Source organism: Nematolebias whitei, chromosome 10 (genome assembly GCF_014905685.2).
Source record: "Nematolebias whitei isolate Nwh7 chromosome 10, NemWhi1, whole genome shotgun sequence".
In the NCBI taxonomy this organism is placed as follows: Eukaryota; Metazoa; Chordata; class Actinopteri; order Cyprinodontiformes; family Rivulidae; genus Nematolebias; species Nematolebias whitei.
The window spans coordinates 39333566-39354680 of record NC_056507.1 but is presented as its reverse complement, the minus strand read 5'-3'; the positions used below and the strand labels follow the sequence as shown (position 1 = coordinate 39354680).

Sequence of the window (21115 nt, the reverse complement as noted above, 5' to 3'; positions counted from 1 at the left end):
CCTTGGGGAAGGGAGGGGTGAGGAAACAGTCAAAGCATCTTTGTTGTTTTCTAAACATTCCAGGAGGAGTTGAGATAAGTCTGGTGTCAAGGCCACAACTTGGGTCAGGCAGAACTCATAAATTGCTGTTTCTGCCTTTTTTAAAGTCTCGCTGGTATATATTCCTCTGATGGAAACTCCAAAACAGCCGAAACCTTTACTCCAAAAGTCAAGCTCACAGCTTCTCCAAGATTATTCCCACCATTCATGAGTGCTGCCAGTGAGTTCACAGTCCTGATAACAGCCTACTCCAGCTCCCTGCTGCAGCTCTCCCAATTCAGTCTGAGCACTGTCGAGTTTCGACACATCCACACGAATTTGGAGACAATCCAGAATTCACCACCCAAACAGCAAAATAACCATTGTCATCATTAATCCAATTTGTTTCCATCGAGGTAAGAGTGTCCTCCATACCCTGACTCCTGTTGAGAGAAGTTGATAAATTTTGTTGAGAAACCAGCTGAACCTTCAAATTAAGAGGTATGCAGAAAAAACAAAAAGAGGCTTTTTAAGGGTTCACAGGACAAAAGAGTGCAGCAGGGAAGCAGGTGTGTGTGTGTGTGTGTGTGGGGGGGGGGGGGGGGCAGGAAAACACGTCTGGTTTCACCGGAGAATAGAGGGGGAAAAAAAAAACGTTTGTCAGACTTAGATTTCCTGCCAATCATTTCATCATCTCTTCAAAAACTTGATTTGTTTGATCTTTTTCCAATTTTCTGAATCTATTTCTCTCCATCTTTCTTCGGTTGTTGAAGTTTTTAATCAAGTCTTTAAAGGTTTCCAACATATTTTTATATCACCCCCAGTTTTCTGATGCTCAAACAAAATGATGAGGCTATTATTTAAATCAGCCTTTGAGTGACAGAAGTGCAGGGAAAATATTCAGCTCACTTTAATACTCAAATGTTTGTTTTTGTTTTCTGTAGACTAAGTGTTCCCAGATCACTACAGAAAAAGATTTCAAAGTTCAGAGGCAACAAACAGTTTATCCACGTCGCTGGTGAAGATTCTTAGTCATCCAGGAGATGGTAAATCCCAAAAAAGTTAAAGAAAACTTTATCTTTATCAACTTTGTCTTTAACTTTTTTGGATTCATCCACCTTATTCCTAACCTCCATGCTGCCTTCTGTGAATTATGGGCTCGACTTCCGTCACGGAATAGAACCGGTGTTTGTTTATGTGTGAACAGTACGAGCTAATGTAGTTTGTCCAAGCATTGTGGATTAAATTTAAACATGTAGGAAGGAACACCACCTGTCAGTTCAATTCAATTCAATTCAGTTTATTTATATAGCGCCAAATCACAACAAAGTTGTCCCAGGGCACTTTACAGGAACATTCACATACATAAAAGCCAATTAGTGAAGTTCTATTTTGTATAGGCTTTGCCCTTTAAGGCTGTCGCTGGTGGGTTTATCCCGTCATGCAAAGCATCACACTGAAAAAATTAGTCCACGCCCACCTGTTGTGTGGGCCCCACCCGGTCCGTATAAATTATGTTAAGAGCGGGTAATCGGCTCCCATTTTTCTTCAGCAAGCGTATAGCACTGAGCTTCAACAACGATGTCCAGCACCAACGTCATCCGCCTGTGTCCATCCTGCAAGACCGGCTACATGCTGAGTTTTGACCGGCACGACATCTGCGAAGGATGCCTGGGTCCCCGCCATGCCGACCTCGCCTCCTCCTGCCACCTCTGTGACCTCCTCCCCCCGGAGGAGAGGCAGAGGCGAGCAGCCTTGTTCAAGACTAACGTCGAGGAGTGCCTCTCCGTGGCGGGGGACTGTTCGCCAGACGACGCCATTGATTTTTTTCGACGCCGGCTCTTGGAGCGTATCGGATGGTTCCTCCAGGACAGGCAATGTCAACAGCAGCCCCGCTGCTCACTCCCTCCTGGAGAACATGGTGTTGGGACGAGGGGAGCCGAGCGGATGCTCACCCCCCCCCCCCGCGCCTTTCCGCATCAGCGACCACACCGCTCCCAGCCATCGGTGCCCTCCGGAGCACCAGCTCCCTTCGGAGCTGCCCGGCATAATTCAGGAGGAGGCTGACATGAAGGAACTTTCCATCCCTCTCCTCCCCCCGCCCAGATCGGATGATCTAACGGGAAGGTTTGGCTCCACCCCGGCTTGCCGCCATGACCCCATCTGGCCTCGTTTCCCAGCAGTGACATCCTACTGGAACGAGGCTGCAGCCGGACCTGGAAGACTGAGAGTGCTGGTTTCCACATTCGCGCCCATCACCAGAGTGGAGGGGTTTACTGAGCAGAGTTTTCCCTTGGTGCTGCCCCTGGAGCCAAGCCTGGCGGAGGCTCTCGGAGCAAAGATGTCCAGGTTGGACCAGCGTCCTGTGCGTCTGGGGAAGCATGACCAGACGGTAACGTTGCTCTCCAACCGAGCTCACCAATGTGCGTTCCAGGCGGCCGCAGCAAACATTAATGTTGTGCTGCTAGCATACAGCATTTCAAAGAGGTTGGAACAAACAGACCTGCCCGAGGAGATGAAGAGCTCCCTCTGCAAGGCGTCTGACGTCATCCTGAACCTGTGCGCCTCTTCTGCTGGTTGCCTGTCTCGTATCACAGCCTGGATGACAATGGTTCAGCGATCCACCTGGCTCTGTCACTTCCCCTCCCTGCCAGAGAAGCTGCAGAAGGACTTGTTGGAGGGCCCCATCATGACAGATACGCTGTTCGGAGCCAACTTCAAGGCATGCTTGACAACTCGAAGAAGTCTGAGGAGGTGTCGGAGGCTGTGTGCCATCTGGTCAAGCCGCAATCTTCTCCCCCCCCCCCCGCCCCCCCACCCGCTGGAGAGAGTGACGTGACCAAAGACAGCAGCAAAGACGTGCCACAGCTGCAGCAGCGTCTTCTCGCTCCGCCGCCGGCCCCTCCCGTCAGAGAACAGCCCTCTTCATCCTGGTGTCCAGCAGTACAGCGTTTCCCCAGAGACCGCCAACAGGCGCCCCCTTGGAAGAACCAACCGCAAGGCTCACGGGGGAGAAGATTAAAAAAATGACTCCTTGCGGAGAATGTGTGTGTGCAAAATGATGGTTCGAGTTTTGAAATAAAATGTAAACATCATTCAGGAATTAAAGTGTCTGATTTCAGCCTGTCTGTCAGTTCGGATGATCTCACAGCGGCTTCTCCTCAAACATCCTCCACACAAAACGAGCCGGTGTCCTTCAAACAGGTTTTTAAAAATCACCGCAGCTTAAAAAAAAACACACAAAAGGCGCGTGTGACACAGCCAAAAGTGAACGTTTTCAGCAGACCAAGTCCAGTGGGAATCCTCGCTCTCAACCTAAGCTGTGCGCTGCCTCCTCTGACCACAGCGGCGGAAAATGCGCGCCTTGCGGCAGCCTTCGCCGAAGCGGCACCGCATAGCCAGGGCGCGCGCACCTCCCCTCAGCGCACGCCAGCTCACATCAGCACGGATGTGAGCCCGCAGCCTGAGCACGGCACAGAGGTGCCTTCAGAGCCCTTTCAAGAAAGCCTCACCTTGGGTCGCTCAAAGCACGCCTTCGCAGCACATGAAGGCGGTAGAGGCTGTAAATCGGTTGACGTCCGTAAAAAACATGACACAGCACGGAGACGCGCGTCCACTCCCCGAACGTTATGCGGAGTGGCAACGAGCGTGTGCTCTAGACAGATGGATGAACCGCCTTATCAGCAGGGGATACATGCTGCAGTTCGCAGCTCAACACCCCCCCCCCCCCCCCCCTCTCGCGGAATTTTAGAGACGGTTCTGTCATGCCCAGTACAGATCTCATTCCTCCACGCAGAGGTTCAGGAACTTCTGGTGAAAAATGTAATTTCTAGGGTTCCAGAAGGAGAGGAAAACACAGGGTTCTACTCTCGTTACTTCCTGGGCCCAAAACGGACCGGAGGGATGAGACCCATCTTAGATTTGTCAATTTTTAACAAATCAATCATGGAGAGACAATTTCACATGTTGACAACCAGACAATTGTTAGACAACATTCAGCAAAACGACTGGTTTACCTCCACTGATCTGAAAGACGCCTACTTCCACATCCCGATCATTCCAAAGCACAGAAAGTTCCTACGCTTCTCCTTTCAAGGGACCCAGTATCAGTACAGCAGACTCCCGTTTGGGTATTCCCTCGTGCCACGCACATTTTCAAAATGTGTGGAGTCGGCCCTGCAGCCGTTACACAGAGCAGGGATGAGAATTCTGTTTTATCTGGACGATCTGTTGCTGCTGACCCGTTCCAGACAGGAGGCAGCAGCGCAAACTCTGACGCTGACGTCACACCTGCAAAATCTCAGCTTCACCATAAACTGGAAAAAGAGTTCAGTTCCCCTGGCCCAGATGATTGTTTATTTGGGAATGGAGCTAAACTCGGTCACTATGAGGGCTCGCTTATCTCAGACGAGCTCTAAAGGACCAGCTCCGCCACGTGAAACCGGGCAGAGTGGTAACAGCCTTTTCTGTCATGAAGTTGTTAGGAACAATGTCGTCAGCTCACACGGTGATCCCGTTGAGCTTATTCCACATGCGACGTCTTCAGAGGTGGTTTGCTCGTTTGCGTGTGGATCCGGTGAGGCAGAAGAGACGGTTGATCGCTGTGCCCCCCTCTGTGAGAAGTGACCTGAGACACTGGGGAAATCTTCTTGTTTTGTCGGAGGGAGTTCCTGTCAGCAGACCTACGTCACACGTGTCAGTCTTCACAGACGCATCCCTGTCAGGTTGGGGAGGCACATGCATGTCCCGAGCTGTGGGGGTGCTGTGGCCACCCCACACAGCAGCTCATATAAATGTTTTGGAATGTCGCATGGTTTTGAATGTGATTCAACACTTGGCTCCTGTGCTACGGAATCAACATGTTCTGATTCACACAGACAACAAGGTGACTGCTGCATACATAAACCGGCAGGGGTGTGTGTGCTCAGCCCAAATGTTACACATTGCGAGATGGCTGTTGTGTTGGGCACACCAAAATCTGTTCTCCATCAGAGCAGTGTACATCCCCGGTGCTCTGAACAGGGGCGGTCCGTGTCATGGGGACTAGACCCTCCATCCAGAGCTAATGGCTCAGACATGGCAAAAATTTGGCAAAGCGGTCGTGGACCTGTTTGCCACACAAGAGAACGCTCAGTGTCAACTATGGTTCTCACTGAGCCCGCGAGACGAACCACCGCTAGGGGTGGACGCGTTTGCTCACAGCCCATGGCCCAAAATGCTTCTTTACGCATTTCCCCCACTCCCTCTAATATCACGGTTTCTGAAACAAGATCAGTAGGAGGGACTGACAGACCTCCTAGTGGTTCCTGAGCGCGTGAACGCCCCATGGTTCCCAATTCTACAACGCCTGTTATCGGGGCACTCGTGGAAACTGCAGTGGAGGGAGGATGCTCTCCTCCAGGCGGGAGGAGCGATCAGGAGTTACCCAGAAATAGGCCAGCACCTTTGGGCTTGGCTGCTGAGCGGATCCGTTTAGAGAGGATGGGTCTCTCCCAAGATGTAGTGCGCACGATCCAGGATTCACGTGCTGCCTCCACCACAGCGCTGTACACATCAAAGTGGAAAGCTTTTCAGCGCTGGTGTACAGAGAAAGGTGTAGAGGCCACCTCATGTCCACTAGGTGACGTGCTGTCCTTTCTGCAGCAGCTGATGGACAGAAATCTGGCATTCAGCATGATTAAAACGTACGCTGCAGCCATCTCTTCTTGTCACGAAGGTTTCGGGGACAGAACAGCTTTTAATCATCTGTTGATGAAGCGTTTTTTAAAAGGCGTACAGAGACACAGGCCTGTTACACGCCCACGTTCTCCACAGTGGGATTTAACGCTGGTTCTGTGAGCCCTGATCAAAGCTCCATTCGAGCCACTAGATCAGGTTCCGATTAAATTCCTGTCTCTTAAAACAGCCCTGCTGTTGGCTCTAACATCCGCTAAGAGGGTGACTGATTTATCTGCCCTCTCTGTCACTCCGTCATGTCTCAGAATTCAGGCTGATGGCAGCTCAGCTGATCTGAGGCCTAACCTAGCGTTTATGCCTAAAAACATCACAAGCTCATTTAAATCAAGAGCGATATCATTGGAGGGATTCTTTCCTCCTCCCCACAAATCAGAAGAAGAAGCATCTTTCCATCTTCTCTGCCCTGTACGTGTGTTGACGTGTTACGTGGCATGCACAGCGGCACTGCGTCAGACTCAACATTCATTTGTACACTATAGAGACGCATCTGCAGGTCGCCCGGTATCCACCCAGCGCCTGTCACACTGGCTGTGTGAGGCCATTTCTGAAGCCTACAGAGCATCAGATTTAGAGCCTCCTGACAACCTCAGGGCGCACTCAACCAGCGGTATCGCATCTTCGACTGCTTTGCATAATGGTATGTCAATGCAGGATATTTGCACTGCGGCCGCGTTGTCAACACCCTGTTCATTTATTTGCTTTTATTTACGTGATGTGTCGGCGCGTTCCAGAACGCATTCTGTCCTTAGTGCCTTAACAGAATGAATATTGTTGTTTCATGGCATCTCGTTTAAACTCACATCTGACTGCATGCATTTACAGTGTGAGATGTTGTTATCAGTCACAGGTTGTGACTTTTGTTCTTGTTCTACTGTCACTAATCAGTTCATGACTACTGTCATCAATCAGTTCATTTGATTAATAATCAGTTCATTTATCATTAATATGTTCATATTGAAGAGCCGTGGATCTGCTCTGTTCATGGCCTTTTTCAGCCTCTCCTCTTTTCCGTTGAAAACCTTTTCCAGGGCATTCATGCACTCGGAACCCGTAAATTATGCAGTACACGTCTGTGCATGGTGCGCATAATTACGCGATGCGTATTTATGCACATGGAGAGCTGAGTGACAAGATGCTTTTTTGGGCAAGCGGGCTCTTCATATGGTGTTCGAATGGACCCAGTGAGGCGGAGACTACATCTGCTTCACCCTTAACCCACCAGCGACAGCCTTAAAGGGCGAAGCCTATATGAAATAGAACATTGGTTACGTACTGTAACCCCAGATTCTATGAGTATAGGCATAGCCCTTTAAGCGTCGGGCCTCACTGGCTCCTAAATGGCTGAAGAAAAAGCTATTTGGGAGCCGATTACCCGCTCTTAACATAATTTATACGGACCGGATGGGACCCACGCAACAGGTGAGTGTGGACTCGTTTTTTCAGTGCGATGTTAGTGTTAGTGCTGTTAGTGATGCTAGTTAGTTAGTTAGATGTTAGTTAGATGTTAGTGATGCTTGACGGGATAAACCCACCAGCGACAGCCTTAAAGGGCTACGCCTATACTCAGAATCTGGGGTTACAGTACGTAACCAACGTTCTCTATCTAAGGAGTCTAGCAGACAAGTTGAATCTCGGCTTCGCTGTGGTCTCCCATCCAGAGCAAGCACAATGGCAACAGTGGAAATGAAAAACTCCCTTTTTTAACATGAAGAAACCTCCAGCAGAACCATACTCAGGACAAGCGGCCATCTGCTTTGATCGGCTGGTTTGAGAGGACAGGAAGGAGAGACAAACGAACACAGATTGGTAGGTCCAGATATAGGTCCAGGTGTCCCTGAAAGAAAAAGAAAAGAAAAAAAAAAGAAAAAATGTTAAGGATAGAAAAAAAATTACAAATACAAAACAGGTTGAGCAGAGTAAGTAAAGACAGTAGCAGAGTGAAAAAGTGTGGTCAGTTTGTCCTCCAGCAGTTTAAGCCTATAGCAGCATAACTAAAGGCTCCAGTATACTGCCGCGTATGTCCGTTCACACGTACGTATGCGTGTACGGTACGCAGAGGGTTCAGACATGATACTCCAGCGTACACCCCGAGCAGCTGCAGAGCAGCTTCACAGACAAGGGGCATTTACCTTTGGGACAAATTGAGGTCGCCGATTGGTCATTTGCTGACACGCCTACTGGATTGATTGACAGGTCGGAAAAAAAGCGAGCGCTGGCAGCCTCCGCCGCAGCGGTGTTCTGTGTTTATATGTTGTTAATTAAAAGATCTAAAAAAAATAAAAATACAGGGAGAGCTGGCTCTACAACCCACACATCAGACCAGCCCACCAGGGAATCTCCAGACCCTCCCGCAGCCACACTGGACCTGAGTTTAATTCGCTCGTGACAAATTCCTCCATTTCTCACCATTTCAGTCATGGCATCAACGGAGGAGGAAGAGATCACTGCCTCTTGGCAAAAAAACTAACGAAAACGCCAGATCAGGGATGAAGAAGGGGAATTTAATACATTGGTGTCGCATACAAAACATTCCCTCGCTGGGCAGTTTATTGTGCGACACCGCGTACGCGTATGCGGTCGTAAAAATTTGAGCTTTGCACGGACATGCCCTGAGGGGTACGCACGTACCTCTGCATACGTACGTGTGTATCTCTGCGTACGTACGTGCGTACCTCTGCGTATGGATGTACGCGGCAGTATACTGGGGGCTTTAGGGACAGCTCAGGAAATCCAAGCTGACCCTAACTATAGGGTTTAGCGAAAAGGAAAGTCTTAAGTCTAATTTTAAAACTGGATAATGTGTCAGCCTCACGGACAGAGATTGGAAGTTGGTTCTACAAGAGGAGCCTGAAAACTGAAAGATCTGCCTCCCATTCTGTTTTTGTAAATTCTAGGAACCGCAAGTAAACCTGCAGCCTGAGAGCTCAAACAGACAATATAATCATACTTGCTGAGGATGAGCTGAAGAAGAGGCTGCAGATTACATCTACTAGCATGTTTTTAATTTATTTTATGTATATTTATATTTATATTTTTATTATTATTATTGCGCTGCTCAAGGTGGCTGCATGTTGGAGCAGCTCTGTTACTTTCATTTTGAGATTTTGCTTTTGGAAACTTTAATTCCTCTTTTGCTGGATGTAAATCACATTTTTTGGATGATTGTTTCCTCTGGTATCAGATGCTGTGCAACAGGAAGGATTTTTACTGAAACTTTTTTAGTTTTGGACATTTGTTATGATGCGTAACCATGGCAACAAGGCAGTTTTCCACAACCAGGAGAAGCTGATTAACATCTCAAAAGCTCAAATAATATCTCAACTACAGCCCCAAATCTCAAATGAGTTGAAAGGATGTTCTGTGGATGCATTCTCATCTACCTGCCAGCTGTGCTCGAGTGCCTGACCACTGACATCCTGGAACTAGCAGGAAACATGGCTCATGACAGCGGAAGGACATGATCGTCCCTCGGCACCTACAGTTGACTGTCCGCAGCGACGAGGAGCTCAGCAGTCAGCTGGGAGGAGTGGCCATCGCTCTGGGAGGAGTTCTGCCCAGCATTCGGGAGGTCCTACAGCCCGGGGGAACTGAGAGGCCAGCCAAGTCTGGGTGGACAGATCGGACGGCATCTGCAGCCAGTTTCTTAGGATCCACTGTGGGATGGACCTTTACAAGAGATCCTTCCTGCCTACAGCCATCAGTATCTATAACATCTTTTAATGAAATGAGGATAACGAGTTACAACAACAAATAATTTCCCTTTGGGATTAACAAAGTATTTTTGAATTGAATTGAATTTGAATAGAATTTAGCTACATCTACTAGCATATTTAGCTACATCTACTAGCACATTTAGCTACATCTACTAGCATATTTGGCTACATCTACTAGCATATTTAGCTACATCTACTATAATATTTAGCTACTACATTGTTCGTCACTTCACTGTCAGAAGAACCGAGTCAACCTGAAAAACTCTGAGGTGTATCAGTATCTACAGTAATAAGGTCAGTGGTGTTTTGTTAAAACAGGTGGGACACAATCTTATTTGTCTTAAAACAGACACAGAGCCCAGACAAAGTCATAAAGTCATCCATCAGTGAGTTTGGGTTAATTACAGAGAAAATCATAAAACTGAAGATGAACAAATACTATAATGCTGTGTCCTCCATACACTTGAAATCATACCTGATATTCTCCTCACATTGTTTTAAATCCTTTTGATGATCCAGCGTTTCTTCTCCGGTGATTTATTGTAGTCCAGACACAAAGTAGGATGCAGGTTTTCCTCCGTCAGTTGTTTGTCAACAAAGTGAAATGAGCTCACATAGTGTTTTGAGTGGTCTCTTCAAGTTCACATTTTTCAGCCACATTCATCTTAATTCTTCATCTGTAGGTAGATGAAACTATAGCTCTTTTCACAGGAACACTCTTTTTGTTTTGGTCTGTGTTCAAACTCTGTTGTTGTAGCCACTGATTTAGTTTGGTCTGGTTGTTCCTGCAGCCACAAACACAACAAGTACCTGAACTCAGCACGGACATTTTAGTAAACTTTATGGTTATTAAATAAATGTAAACAAAACAAAAACAGAGTTTTATCTGCTAAACTGAAAGAAAATTACTTTCAAATAAACCGTGGGCCGTGCTCTGCTGCCATGGATAACCAATGCTTACTGCTACTTCCTGTCTGACAGGAAGTTGTACCCATAATAATTTATACAGCAGAACCCCAGGAATAAGGTGGATACAGCTCAGTTTGTATCTTAGTCTCAAAATATATATATATTGTATTTTCAAAGTAAACATGGAGTTCTGGTAAGTTCTGAGGGAGAATTTATTAAGGCCACATATGATTAGGTCATATAAATTCTTCAAAATAAAACTACGGTGTTCTGTTCTGTATTGTCCACCATCATGAAAAGCGAGCAGTCGTAATTGTTTTATGTGTTCATGCCTGCCTGTTAGCTAAATATCTCATAAAAACCTCGGCATACAAGGCAGCAGGCCATAGTTTTTATAATTATATGGAACATGGGCCACTGATGACTAAGGTGAAGATTGTCACACTAATCAACAGTTGCTCAAACTGACCCTCGTGAACACTTTTGTTTAACATGTTTAGGATGATGTGAAACCAATTCTTTTTATAATAAACTTTTACTTTTATATAAACTAATTCTGTTTCAAGTCAAATATCATGTGACTCGTCCATAAATTAACTTTTTTATGTTGCAGCTACAAAGAACTTTGGGGTTCTTTTACCTTCTTTCCTTTTGGACAGCAGGATCCCGTACATTTTATATTAAAGAAAAATAAAGAAATGCAATTTTTTGCAGTTAGAAAATACACAGTGAGGTCTTTTTACTATTCCTCTGTGTTTACAACAATATGTGGTTTAGTTGGTAATAGCAATCCACTTTTATTACAAATCTAAATATGGACAGAAATAAAAAATAAACACATGAATTTCTAATTGTTTATGAAAACATAACCTATTTGTGTGCATTCTTTGCTTTAAGTAATTACTAGACTATCTACATACGTTTTGATCTATGCTCTTTAAGTTGTGTGCAATAAAAGTCAACATACTGTCTTAATGGAAAGATTACCAAGATCTCAATGTTGTGAGCATTAAAACATTTTTGTGACACTCCCTTGTGTTTGTGTTTTAGCTTCTTTTTTCTTGAGATTTCTGCCTAACACCAATCTTCTTATTGTAGTCGAGCTGGTTGAAAAGAAATGATTTCTATACTTCCTGTAAATTTCTGAAAAGCTGAGTCCTTTTTCCAACTGTTGACAAATGATTGTTTGAGTCACTGACTCTGCTCTGTGCTGCCCCCTGCAGGTGAGCTGCGGCATATAACCAAGCTGAAGCCCTGGTCCCTGTTCGATGTGCTCGTTGAGAAGTACGGCTGGTCACACGAGGACGCTGGTCACTTCACGCAGTTCCTTCTGCCTATGCTAGAGATGGTTCCTGAGAAGAGGGCCTCAGCTGGAGAGTGCTTAAATCACGCCTGGCTCACGTCATAGCCATGAACCATTTTTCTCCTTCCTCATGCTCTCCCAACTTTCCGCCCAAGCATCGCCCTCTGGTGACCACCAGTGGAACAACAGCGTGAAGAAACGCCGGAAACCACGAGTCAGAAACGATGAAAGATTTCCCTTCTTTACCACTCACACATTACATACAACCTGACTTTACTCCTGTGATTTTTACCAAAAGGATAGTTAAAAACAAGCGTAAGGAGGCCACACAACACACTCGTTTTTTCCTACAAAAAGAAAGGAAAAAATGAAAGATGGATGTTGGCCCTTTTTGCTAGAGGAGTTGAGGCTTTGTCTGAAAAGAATCCTGCTTCTGTTGTGTCAGTATCTTACCTGAATTATAGTTTAACTTGTCTGGTTTCAGTCTTGAGACCAGTGACAGCTGCTGACCTGCTCAGTATTGTAACTGAAGGGTCAACAAGAAGCTTTGTTGCACTGCAGACAGCCCACAACTCCAACTTCCTAAGACAACGGGGGCCTCAAAGACTGAGGAATGTGTGTTATTTTGTGTGAGAATAAGCGTATGTGCCTGTGCTCAAGATCTGCCTATGTACACTGTCTTTCCAGCCCTGGTTCTCCCTCTAACCTTGGAAGAATACATCAGATTTAAAGTTTACACTGGGGGTTTCTTCCAAGAACCCAGTACTAAAACAAGCTCGTCTCTCCCCAACATGCTCTTTGGTCCCCTTAAGGACAAGTACAAAAAAAATGAAGTGCAGGGGCGTGGCATCACACTGATAGTTGTTATTTTAAAAGACACAAACAAAAGGTGTGGGACAATCAGTTTTATTATGGAGGAGGGCTGCTTGGCCAATAAAACGTTTTATTTCATGCATGGAGAGACTGATGGAGAGGCATGAAGGAACTTAACCAACAATGGAAACTGGTTTATTTGTGCATTTTGTTGCTTTTGTTACACATTTTAGAGATTTTAAAGTTTGTGCCCATCTAAGGATAACAGATTTCAGTTTCTTTATGACATTCCTGCATTGTGCTCTTCTCTCTTCATCCTTTGGTCCCAAAAACACTTGTTGACTTCTTCTGCGGCGCGTTTACTTGTTTGTACTACGCCCCATCCCATTAGAGGAACCTCTTTTGTCCCAGAAAGGAGATAGTTACACAGAGGTTGCACTTATCTTTGTTATTGTCCTTCAGGGATTTGAAACATTTGTACATAGAAGTAGAGATTTTGCAACTCAAACAAGCAACTGTGGACAAAGCTTCAACAAACAAGCATCAGTCACACCATCATCCACAGAGGCTGCTGTTGGCTCTTCCTCTGCATCATCCAAGTCAGAGTGAACTCTGCCACATGCTGGCTGATGAGGAGTCCTGCACCATGGCTGCTCTGTGCCAACTCTTCCACCATCCGTTTTTCTGTCAAACAGATCTTAAATCGTCACAACTAGTCCAGTTGCCTATTTTCGCAATAAAAAAAAAGATGTGTATAAGTAAATGGTGAGATATTTTTAAAACCTATTTAATTCATGAAAAATATAGGAAAAGAAAAAGTAAACGACTTCTCTGGTTATCGTGACCGTGACAGGAAATAGTCTTATACTGAGGTGATTGTGTTTGTCAATTAGAGATGTTTTTATTTGTTTTGTCCATATTATTATAATTATTCTTATTAACAGAAAATTGTATTATTTCAAACACAGCTGTCGCCTCTCCCCTCCCTCTTAACTTGAACAGTGCTGCTCTGTTTGGACTAATGATGGTGACAAAAAGAAAACTGTTTTGCAATAAAAGGGTATGAGGTAGGTTTTAGGTTGTTTCCTATTTTGCACCAAACCTTCTGGATCTCACACATTCAGCCATGCTGACTGTTCTTCCTGATGACAAAATTGAGTTTTGTCTGTTTTTTTTTTTTCATTGACAGAATTAATAAAACTAGATTAATGGAGCCTGTGCTGTCCATGTTGTGACTTAATCATTCATTCAAAGTTTATAAAAGGTGCAGTTAAAACTAAAAGCAGGAGGAAAAAGTGAGCATGGATTTGCTTCTGTCCATGTTATTACTACTGATTTAACAAAGTTCAAACCCAAAGGTCAGCTTGTGGGTTCAGTTAGGTATAACAGCATAGTGCGAAATAAATTTGATTCATGCTGTGATTCACATCTTATGTCCTACAGAAAGTGCTTCTTGAATGAATTCTGTTGAGACGAGTTTAAAACGAGGTAACTTCTGTCACAATAAGACTAAACTCAGAGATTATACTAATAGAAGAACAAAGACGTCATCAGTCAATATGAAGATGATCCTGTGATCTACAGTAGAACACCTCACAATCCTGAAAACAACCCCTCTGCATTAAAGGGATATTTCAAACATTTAAAATCTGGTTCTTTACAAAGGTCCAGTTAATATCTTACATGTTATTAATTCTTAGAACCGCCTCACATTTGACAACAGTTTAATGCTAGTCTGAGAACTGCCAGGACTGAAGTTTATTGAGGCCGTTTTAAAACAAATCCCGTCTCAATCTTCACAGCCTTTCATTTCACTATTATTTTACACCTTTTTACATCACCGTCACTTTTGTATCAACTATTTATTCATTTATTTCTGCTTTCGGCTACTCCCTTCTTCAGGGGTCGCCACAGTGAACTATGTCGCACAAAGATTTTTATATGCCACCGATGTCCCAGACCACCGAGCTACCACAGCCCTCTGTGTAGAGCAGAGAGCTGCTATCTAGGGTCCCTGGGGGAGCAGATGATGGGAGTTAAGAGCCTTGCTCAAGGGCCCAGAGTGGGGCAAATGAGGGTGGAGACAGGTGTGGGCCTCCATTTGTTCTTCTATGTGATGGTTCTATGAATAAAATAAATGTTTTATAACATGTTAAATTGACAGCAAGTTAAAGGTCTATGAATTCACAGTAACTGAACTGCTACCTGCACACTCCATCCCAAGTGCTGAAATCGCCTCTCATTGTCATAGTTGTGTGATGAAGATTGCATAATTTTGTTTACAGAGCAGCTTCTTGACACAAGGCCTTGGCCAAAGTATTTTTCACAGGTGCCAAGTATTATGTGATGAGTCAGGAGTTTGTCGGCATTTTTGTCAGTGCACAAATGCGTTCAGACATTCAGCTGTACGACTCTTCAAACACTAAATTTGTCAAATGGCCAAAAACTCCTGGATGGAAATTGTGCAGACATCGTGCACGGAACAGTCTGCTGAAAGGTGTGGCGCTTTCTTCAAGATAGATTTGTGGCCAAACGGTGGATGCAAGGACGGAGTGGAGACTCTGACAGGAAGAAGCCTGTGTGGTGACGTATACTGCAGCGGGAGGGGTTTCACAGGAGCTCTGCGTCTTTGTCTCGTGGATATGAAAGGTGTGTGCAAAAACAAACATCCCGCAACCACGTGACTATTAGTCGACTGTTCGGCTTTGGATGGAGTATGCTGGACCTTAAGATGGCTGCATTCCAATATAGTTCTGGTCTGATTTGTACTAGTTGCTAGCTTGTCAGTCTGGTCTAACTCCATTTCTCCAGACTGAGACCATTCAAAGAGCTATCTACAACAGGTAAGATAATAACTGTTTATGACCACATATATACAGCACTCCTTTTAAAAATGTCTAAAATATATATATTTTTTTTAGAGGATGTATACGTGACCTATTTGCACACATTACCTATGATAACTCCTGTCTGTGTTTCGGCCGCTCGATGAAGTTCAGCCTCGGATCAGAGAGGCACAGTTCTTGAGCAGAAGAGGTTTGGCCAAATCCAGGATATCCAAGTTGGGATCGAGAGAACGGCCTAAACCCTCCAGCACCATGATGGCAAACACAATGAAGGCAAAGTTGCTCTCCAGCTTTACCTAAAGAACAAAATCAGTAGCAGCAATCAGCCATTCAGATGTACATTCATTTAGCCCAAATTATTCATTTCTTCTACAGGAATACATCTAAAGAAAACTGTCACACATTTAATGCTTCAATTTGATATTGTAGTAACCTAAGCCTCAGGTCAAAACCTGACCCTGAGGACCTTCATGGGACAGGAACTGTTATTTCATTGATTTGAATCCAGAAATACAAATTAAGCTCATCCAGAGACTTTCTAATTGTATCCTGCACTAATCAATTGAAAGAACACTCTTTTTTTATATTGTCATTACTATTTTTACAAATGTCTTGATAATCAAAAGGTGTTTAGTTCAAACCATTTTAAATGTTGAAGTGAACTACTCATTTTAAATCAACTGTGAAACAGTATTAATGAATTTTTAATCCTCATTCAAAGTAGAAATCAAGTTAGATGTCTGTTACAAAGTAATTATGCATTTTTGATCTTCTGTCTGAAATGAGAAGGAGTGATTTCGGTCAAAAGTCGGAGACAGTCGTGTAGTGAACTTAACCTGATGTCAAGACTAAGCCTAAGGTCAAAACCCTTGACCTTAAGAACCTTGTGGGACAGGAACTGTCATTTCATTGATTTGAATCCAGAAATACAGGTTCACCCATCCTGAGACTTTCTTTCTTGAAAATTCAAGTGGAAGAACACTCTCTTTTCTATTATCATTACTATGTTACAAATGTTGATAATCAAAGTGTCTTAGTTCAAACCATTTTAGATGTTGCAGTGAACTAATCGATTTTATTAACTGAAACAGTGCAATGATTTTTAATTCTCATGCAAAGTTAGAATTCATGTTAAAGCTGTTACAGAGTAATTATGCATTTTCTGATTTCTGTCTTTGAATGAGCAAGTGTGCGTTTTTCAGGGTCAGGAGTCGAAGCAGACATGTGTTGGAACAACTTTCTTGTTTACATCCTCTCAGACGTAAACAGAAGGAGTTGGCACCTGTTTCTAAAACTCGCCAAAACAAAACTCTCTATGTCTCTGAGAACATTTCTGATCTGTTCCATAACAATTCTTGCTGTCTTCTAACCTCTTACGTCACAAAACACACCCCGTCTGGTCGGTTCTGACCAATGGGAAGACTCCCAAATGAACCGGGAAAAGAGCTCTTTAAAATGTCGGTACTTCCTGGTCTACACAGTTCTGTGGAGTTCTGTGGGTTTGGAGAAGTTCGGCGGTGCGGACAGTTCTGATATGTCCTAGTGCTGTGCAGGCTGTGGGAGCCGGGAAGACCCTGACATGACCACAGAGCTCTTCCGAGTTTCATGGGATTATAACATTTTCCACTAAGGTGAGCTTGTGTCGGACAGAGCCTCGCCACTACTTCGGACGATTCACAGCATCCTACGGAGACGCTGAAAGGGTGCGTTAAACGGAATCTCGCCTGAGACATCTCCAGGTAAAAGAGTCGATTTCACCACCTAAGTGTACTGTAAGGAAGAAGCTGAAGAAAGCCCGGAGAGTGCCGTTCTGTTCAACACTCTCCCTCAAACACCATCTTTCACCCCCTTTAAACTTCCTTCCCATCTTTAAATTCTTCTCTCAAGTAGAAATTCTTCCAGATATTTTAGAAATGTCTGTGTAAAGTGCTCATCCACCGCCGTGTAGACAATTAAACATAATTGTACAGTTTTCATAAATGTCTGTGGTGAAGCAACGGAAAATCATGGCCGTATGGTTTTCCTGATTGATTATGTGTTATTTTCATATTTTGCCAAATTAATGTAAATGTTTGATGTTAAACTTTGATTCTGTAAATAAATGACCGCATTCATTTTGATGGGTCAAAGATAAATGACGTCTCACGTTTGCATTTCATTAAATTCAATGCACGTTTTATTCAGTCCAGAAAAATGAGGAATCCGTGTTAATTGATGAATATATCTGAGCATCTGTTCATCTACATTTTGGTGGCCCGTCACGTGTTCATAAAATGGACTGTGTATTCGTGTAAAGATTGATTTTACGTGTTGGCATGAAGAAAAATAACAGTTGTCAGCTGCGTTGAACGCAGCGTGCTGGAGCTGCGTGCTTGGAGCAAAAACGCTGCATGTTCCGCTAGTGATGTTTTTGAAGCTGAACTTGTGAGTCATATGTCTTGTGAAAGCTGAAATTGTACGCCTGTTATGGTAACTAAAAGCTGGGTTTGTGTGGAAACGCTTTATTCTGTTTAAAGGCGGTCCAGACGTGGTTCTGGTACCGGCTTGGTTCTGAAAAGGTTCGGACGAGTTGTTTAAATAGCTAGAAAGACGTTTTGAGACCGGAGTAGCAGACTCCGTGCAACTCAGAATTGATTCGTTACAATTTTTAACAGAAATGGTGCATTTTGACAGTTTACAAGACGAAAAGTTGACAAACTTATTTCAGGCTAACAGTAACATGCTGGTTGCTGAAAACGCTTCGTGATTGGTTGAATTGGCTGCTGTGAAGCGTTCTGATTTGCTGAGAAAGTGAATGACGTGCCTACGTCATTTCCTCTCACCCCCGTGCTGCTTTGTGATTGGCGGATTCAGTCACGTGACCCGGAAATGAAAACTCGTTTTCATAGGGAATAAAATCTGCTTTTTAAAGCTGAAAAGCGCTTTAAAGCTGTGTTCTGAAATGCTGTTTAAGTTCTTCGAAGTCTAATTGCTGAAATTTTGCCACGTTTGAGTAAAAATCCGTTCAGAAATGTTGGTTTTAACCGACTCTAGCCAATGCTAGTTTTAAGCTAACAGCTAACGACCGGACGCCACAGGAAGTCATAGCGACCCCTACTGGATAACACTAACAGTGTCTGAGTTAAAATTAATAAGGTTGTACTGCCATCTTCTGGAGAGACTGGAAATCACAGGTTTTCACTTCGCTTTTAGGTATTTTGAGTGAAATTAAACATTTTTTTTCTGTAAGGCATTTTCGAGTTAATAAACGTTCTTCAAAGCTGAATAATAACTGTTATCTTGCGTTTAAAAAGTTATTAAGGTATTTATACCAACAAACCTTTTATTCACTGGTAATTAAAAGGTAGAAACTTTTAACAAAAAAGGTACAGTTCAGATATTCACAGAATTGATAGAGTTTGCTCATTTGCTAAGAGATAATGCACGTTTAATTGTTAAATCACTAAATAAGAGTAAATATATCAGTAGAGAGAAACTCTTCTGATTTTATTTTACCACCTAAACAATTACATCTCCTATTTAATTTCTAAATAGCAGATAATGGCGGAAGAAGACGTAAACACTGACCCCTTGCACTCCAGAGATGCCGTCCAGACGGCTTTATATATTTTAACAAATTCAATTATTGGTACTCAATTAGGGCAATTAGAAGACCTTGATGACAATCAAAGAGATGAGGAACTGCAGAGGTTGGCAAAAGCAGCTAAAGTGTCAGAGGACACAAAATCGAGCCGTGAACGGTTGGCAAAAATTTCCCTGCTTCTCAAAGCGGAATTGGACCATCAGGTTGCACAAAATGTCATGCTATTCAGTGGATATGAATCTGAAAAGGAGAGGTGTGACGTATTGATGAATGAATCTGAATTGCAGGAAAAACAATTTCAGATTGATAGGGACCTCTCAAAGACTGAGGTGTCAGTACAGGCTCAATCATATGAGGGGAGGATTAGGGATAAAGAACGTGCGTACCAAGACGCGTGTTCAGATAACGATGTGCTACAACAACAGTTGCAGGTCGCATTAAAGGAGCTGGACGTTTGCAAAGCAGAAAAGGCGATGATACTCCAACAATGTCTGAATTTACAAAGTGAATGTCAGACATCACAGGAGCGCCTGACAGCTTGTGAGGAGAATCTAGCTACGGCTACGAACCAGATTTCTGATATGGGGCGAGCTGGTCTGAGACTCAGAGACGAACAAGGTCAGGGCCCGGGTCAGCCACAACCACCCCAGACAGAGGCTGTTACACCTCCTCCCCTTAGCCCCGTTCCAACACCCCCATCTCGAGTGGTAGGGACAGGTCTGCACCGATATGCACCTCCTCCTCCTAACACCATGCCGTCACCCCCACCCCCATCTCGGGTGGTGGGGATAGACCTGCACCGATATGCACCTCCTCCTCCTAACACCATGCTGTCACCCCCACCCCCATCTCGGGTGGTAGGGGCAGACCTTCACCACTTTGCACCACCAACCACACAAGAGAGACCGTTGATACTGTCTCCTTCAATGGATGATTTGCAGAAAATCTCAAAATATGTACAACGCTTTGTACCTGGACCGATGGGGTCATCTGGAACAAAAGCGTATCTCAGAGATCTAGAGTTCAGATTGAGATCTTATCCTAATGCTACGGTTGAGGATAAGATCAGTCTGATACGACTCACTTCGGACAGAGAGGTGTTCACCTTCATCGAGCGTCTACCTGATGCAACGAGAAGGGATTACAACCTTCTGTGTGAAGCTTTGATCAGAGAGTACGACTCCTGCACGGGACCTGCTGGTTTCCCAGCTGCAGACAAGGTCACGCAGGGTAAAACTGAACATCCAAAAGTTTATTACAAAAGAATCTTCCAAGCTTATTTTGGTAACAGAAATGAAACCGGAATGGAAGAAGATGAAGGTTTTAAGTTTGTTTTCAGCAAAAATCTCCACACTGATTTTAGACAATCAGTACAAATGATGGCAAATTTCAGAGAAAAATCCATCAGTGAGATTAAGCAGTGTGCTGTGAATGTGTTTGAAGCATGTTCTCATGCTAAGACGCCCATAGAAGTGTTTCCTAGTGTAAAGGTTAAACCCCTCCCTCTTGAACTAGAAGGACGACGCGCCTCGCCGCCTCTTCCTAAGAAAGTTGAGAGAAAACAGTCTGTTCAAACTAACAAACCGCGTCCTGAAGGTGCACGCTGGGACAAAAAAGCTCCTCTTTCAGAGGATGACAGTGATTATCGAAAAAGGGGTGTGCGCAGGACGCAAAGATATGGGAAACCGTATCATCAGGGGCAGTACGTAAAGGAACCCCCGAAAGACGTACCTGACCGCCCCCCACCTCGGACGAAACGAACCGAGGCGAAAAAATCACAGAAGTTCCAGAAACAAGGCCCTACACCTCTGAGCTCGGAAGAGACAGAGAAAATACGCAGGTTGTTAGAAACTTTGAAACACACTGACACGGGAACCCAACCAGGAGCACTTTACAGTAATGTAATCCCTATTACATCTGAGGGCGCGAATGACAACATTACAGATGTCGGTGGAACACACCAAGACGTTGCTGTTGTTGCCTCAAACAACCCCTCATCAGAAGAAGGGGGGGTAAACACACACACAAACGATGACGAGTCATCGCAAGCTGAACACTCAGAAACAGCTTCTGCTGTGCTGACGGTTCAGACAAACCAAGATTACACAGATAAGGCTGAACGCGTGAAGAAGCGTCAGAAAAAACCCAAAAGGTTTCTGTGTAACTTTATCAGAAGGGGGGTCGCCAAAAAGGC

The 21115-nt window shown here is 44.3% G+C and overlaps 2 protein-coding genes across 2 annotated transcripts in view; one reads left to right on the top strand and one right to left on the bottom strand.

Annotated features, from left to right (window-relative positions):
* LOC119416508 (SRSF protein kinase 2) overlaps nucleotides 1-12131 on the top strand; it is a 145413-nt gene extending 133282 nt beyond the window's left edge. Inside the window, exon 14 of the mRNA XM_037683741.1 lies at nucleotides 11600-12131. Coding sequence (XP_037539669.1) covers nucleotides 11600-11784 — 185 coding nt within the window. The 3' untranslated portion in view covers nucleotides 11785-12131. The remainder of the gene's footprint in view (nucleotides 1-11599) is intronic.
* Nucleotides 12132-15487: 3356 nt separating this feature from the next.
* adck2 (aarF domain containing kinase 2) overlaps nucleotides 15488-21115 on the bottom strand; it is a 33122-nt gene continuing 27494 nt past the window's right edge. The window contains exon 10 of the mRNA XM_037683740.1: nucleotides 15488-15634. Within this exon, the coding sequence (XP_037539668.1) occupies nucleotides 15488-15634 (147 nt within the window). The remainder of the gene's footprint in view (nucleotides 15635-21115) is intronic.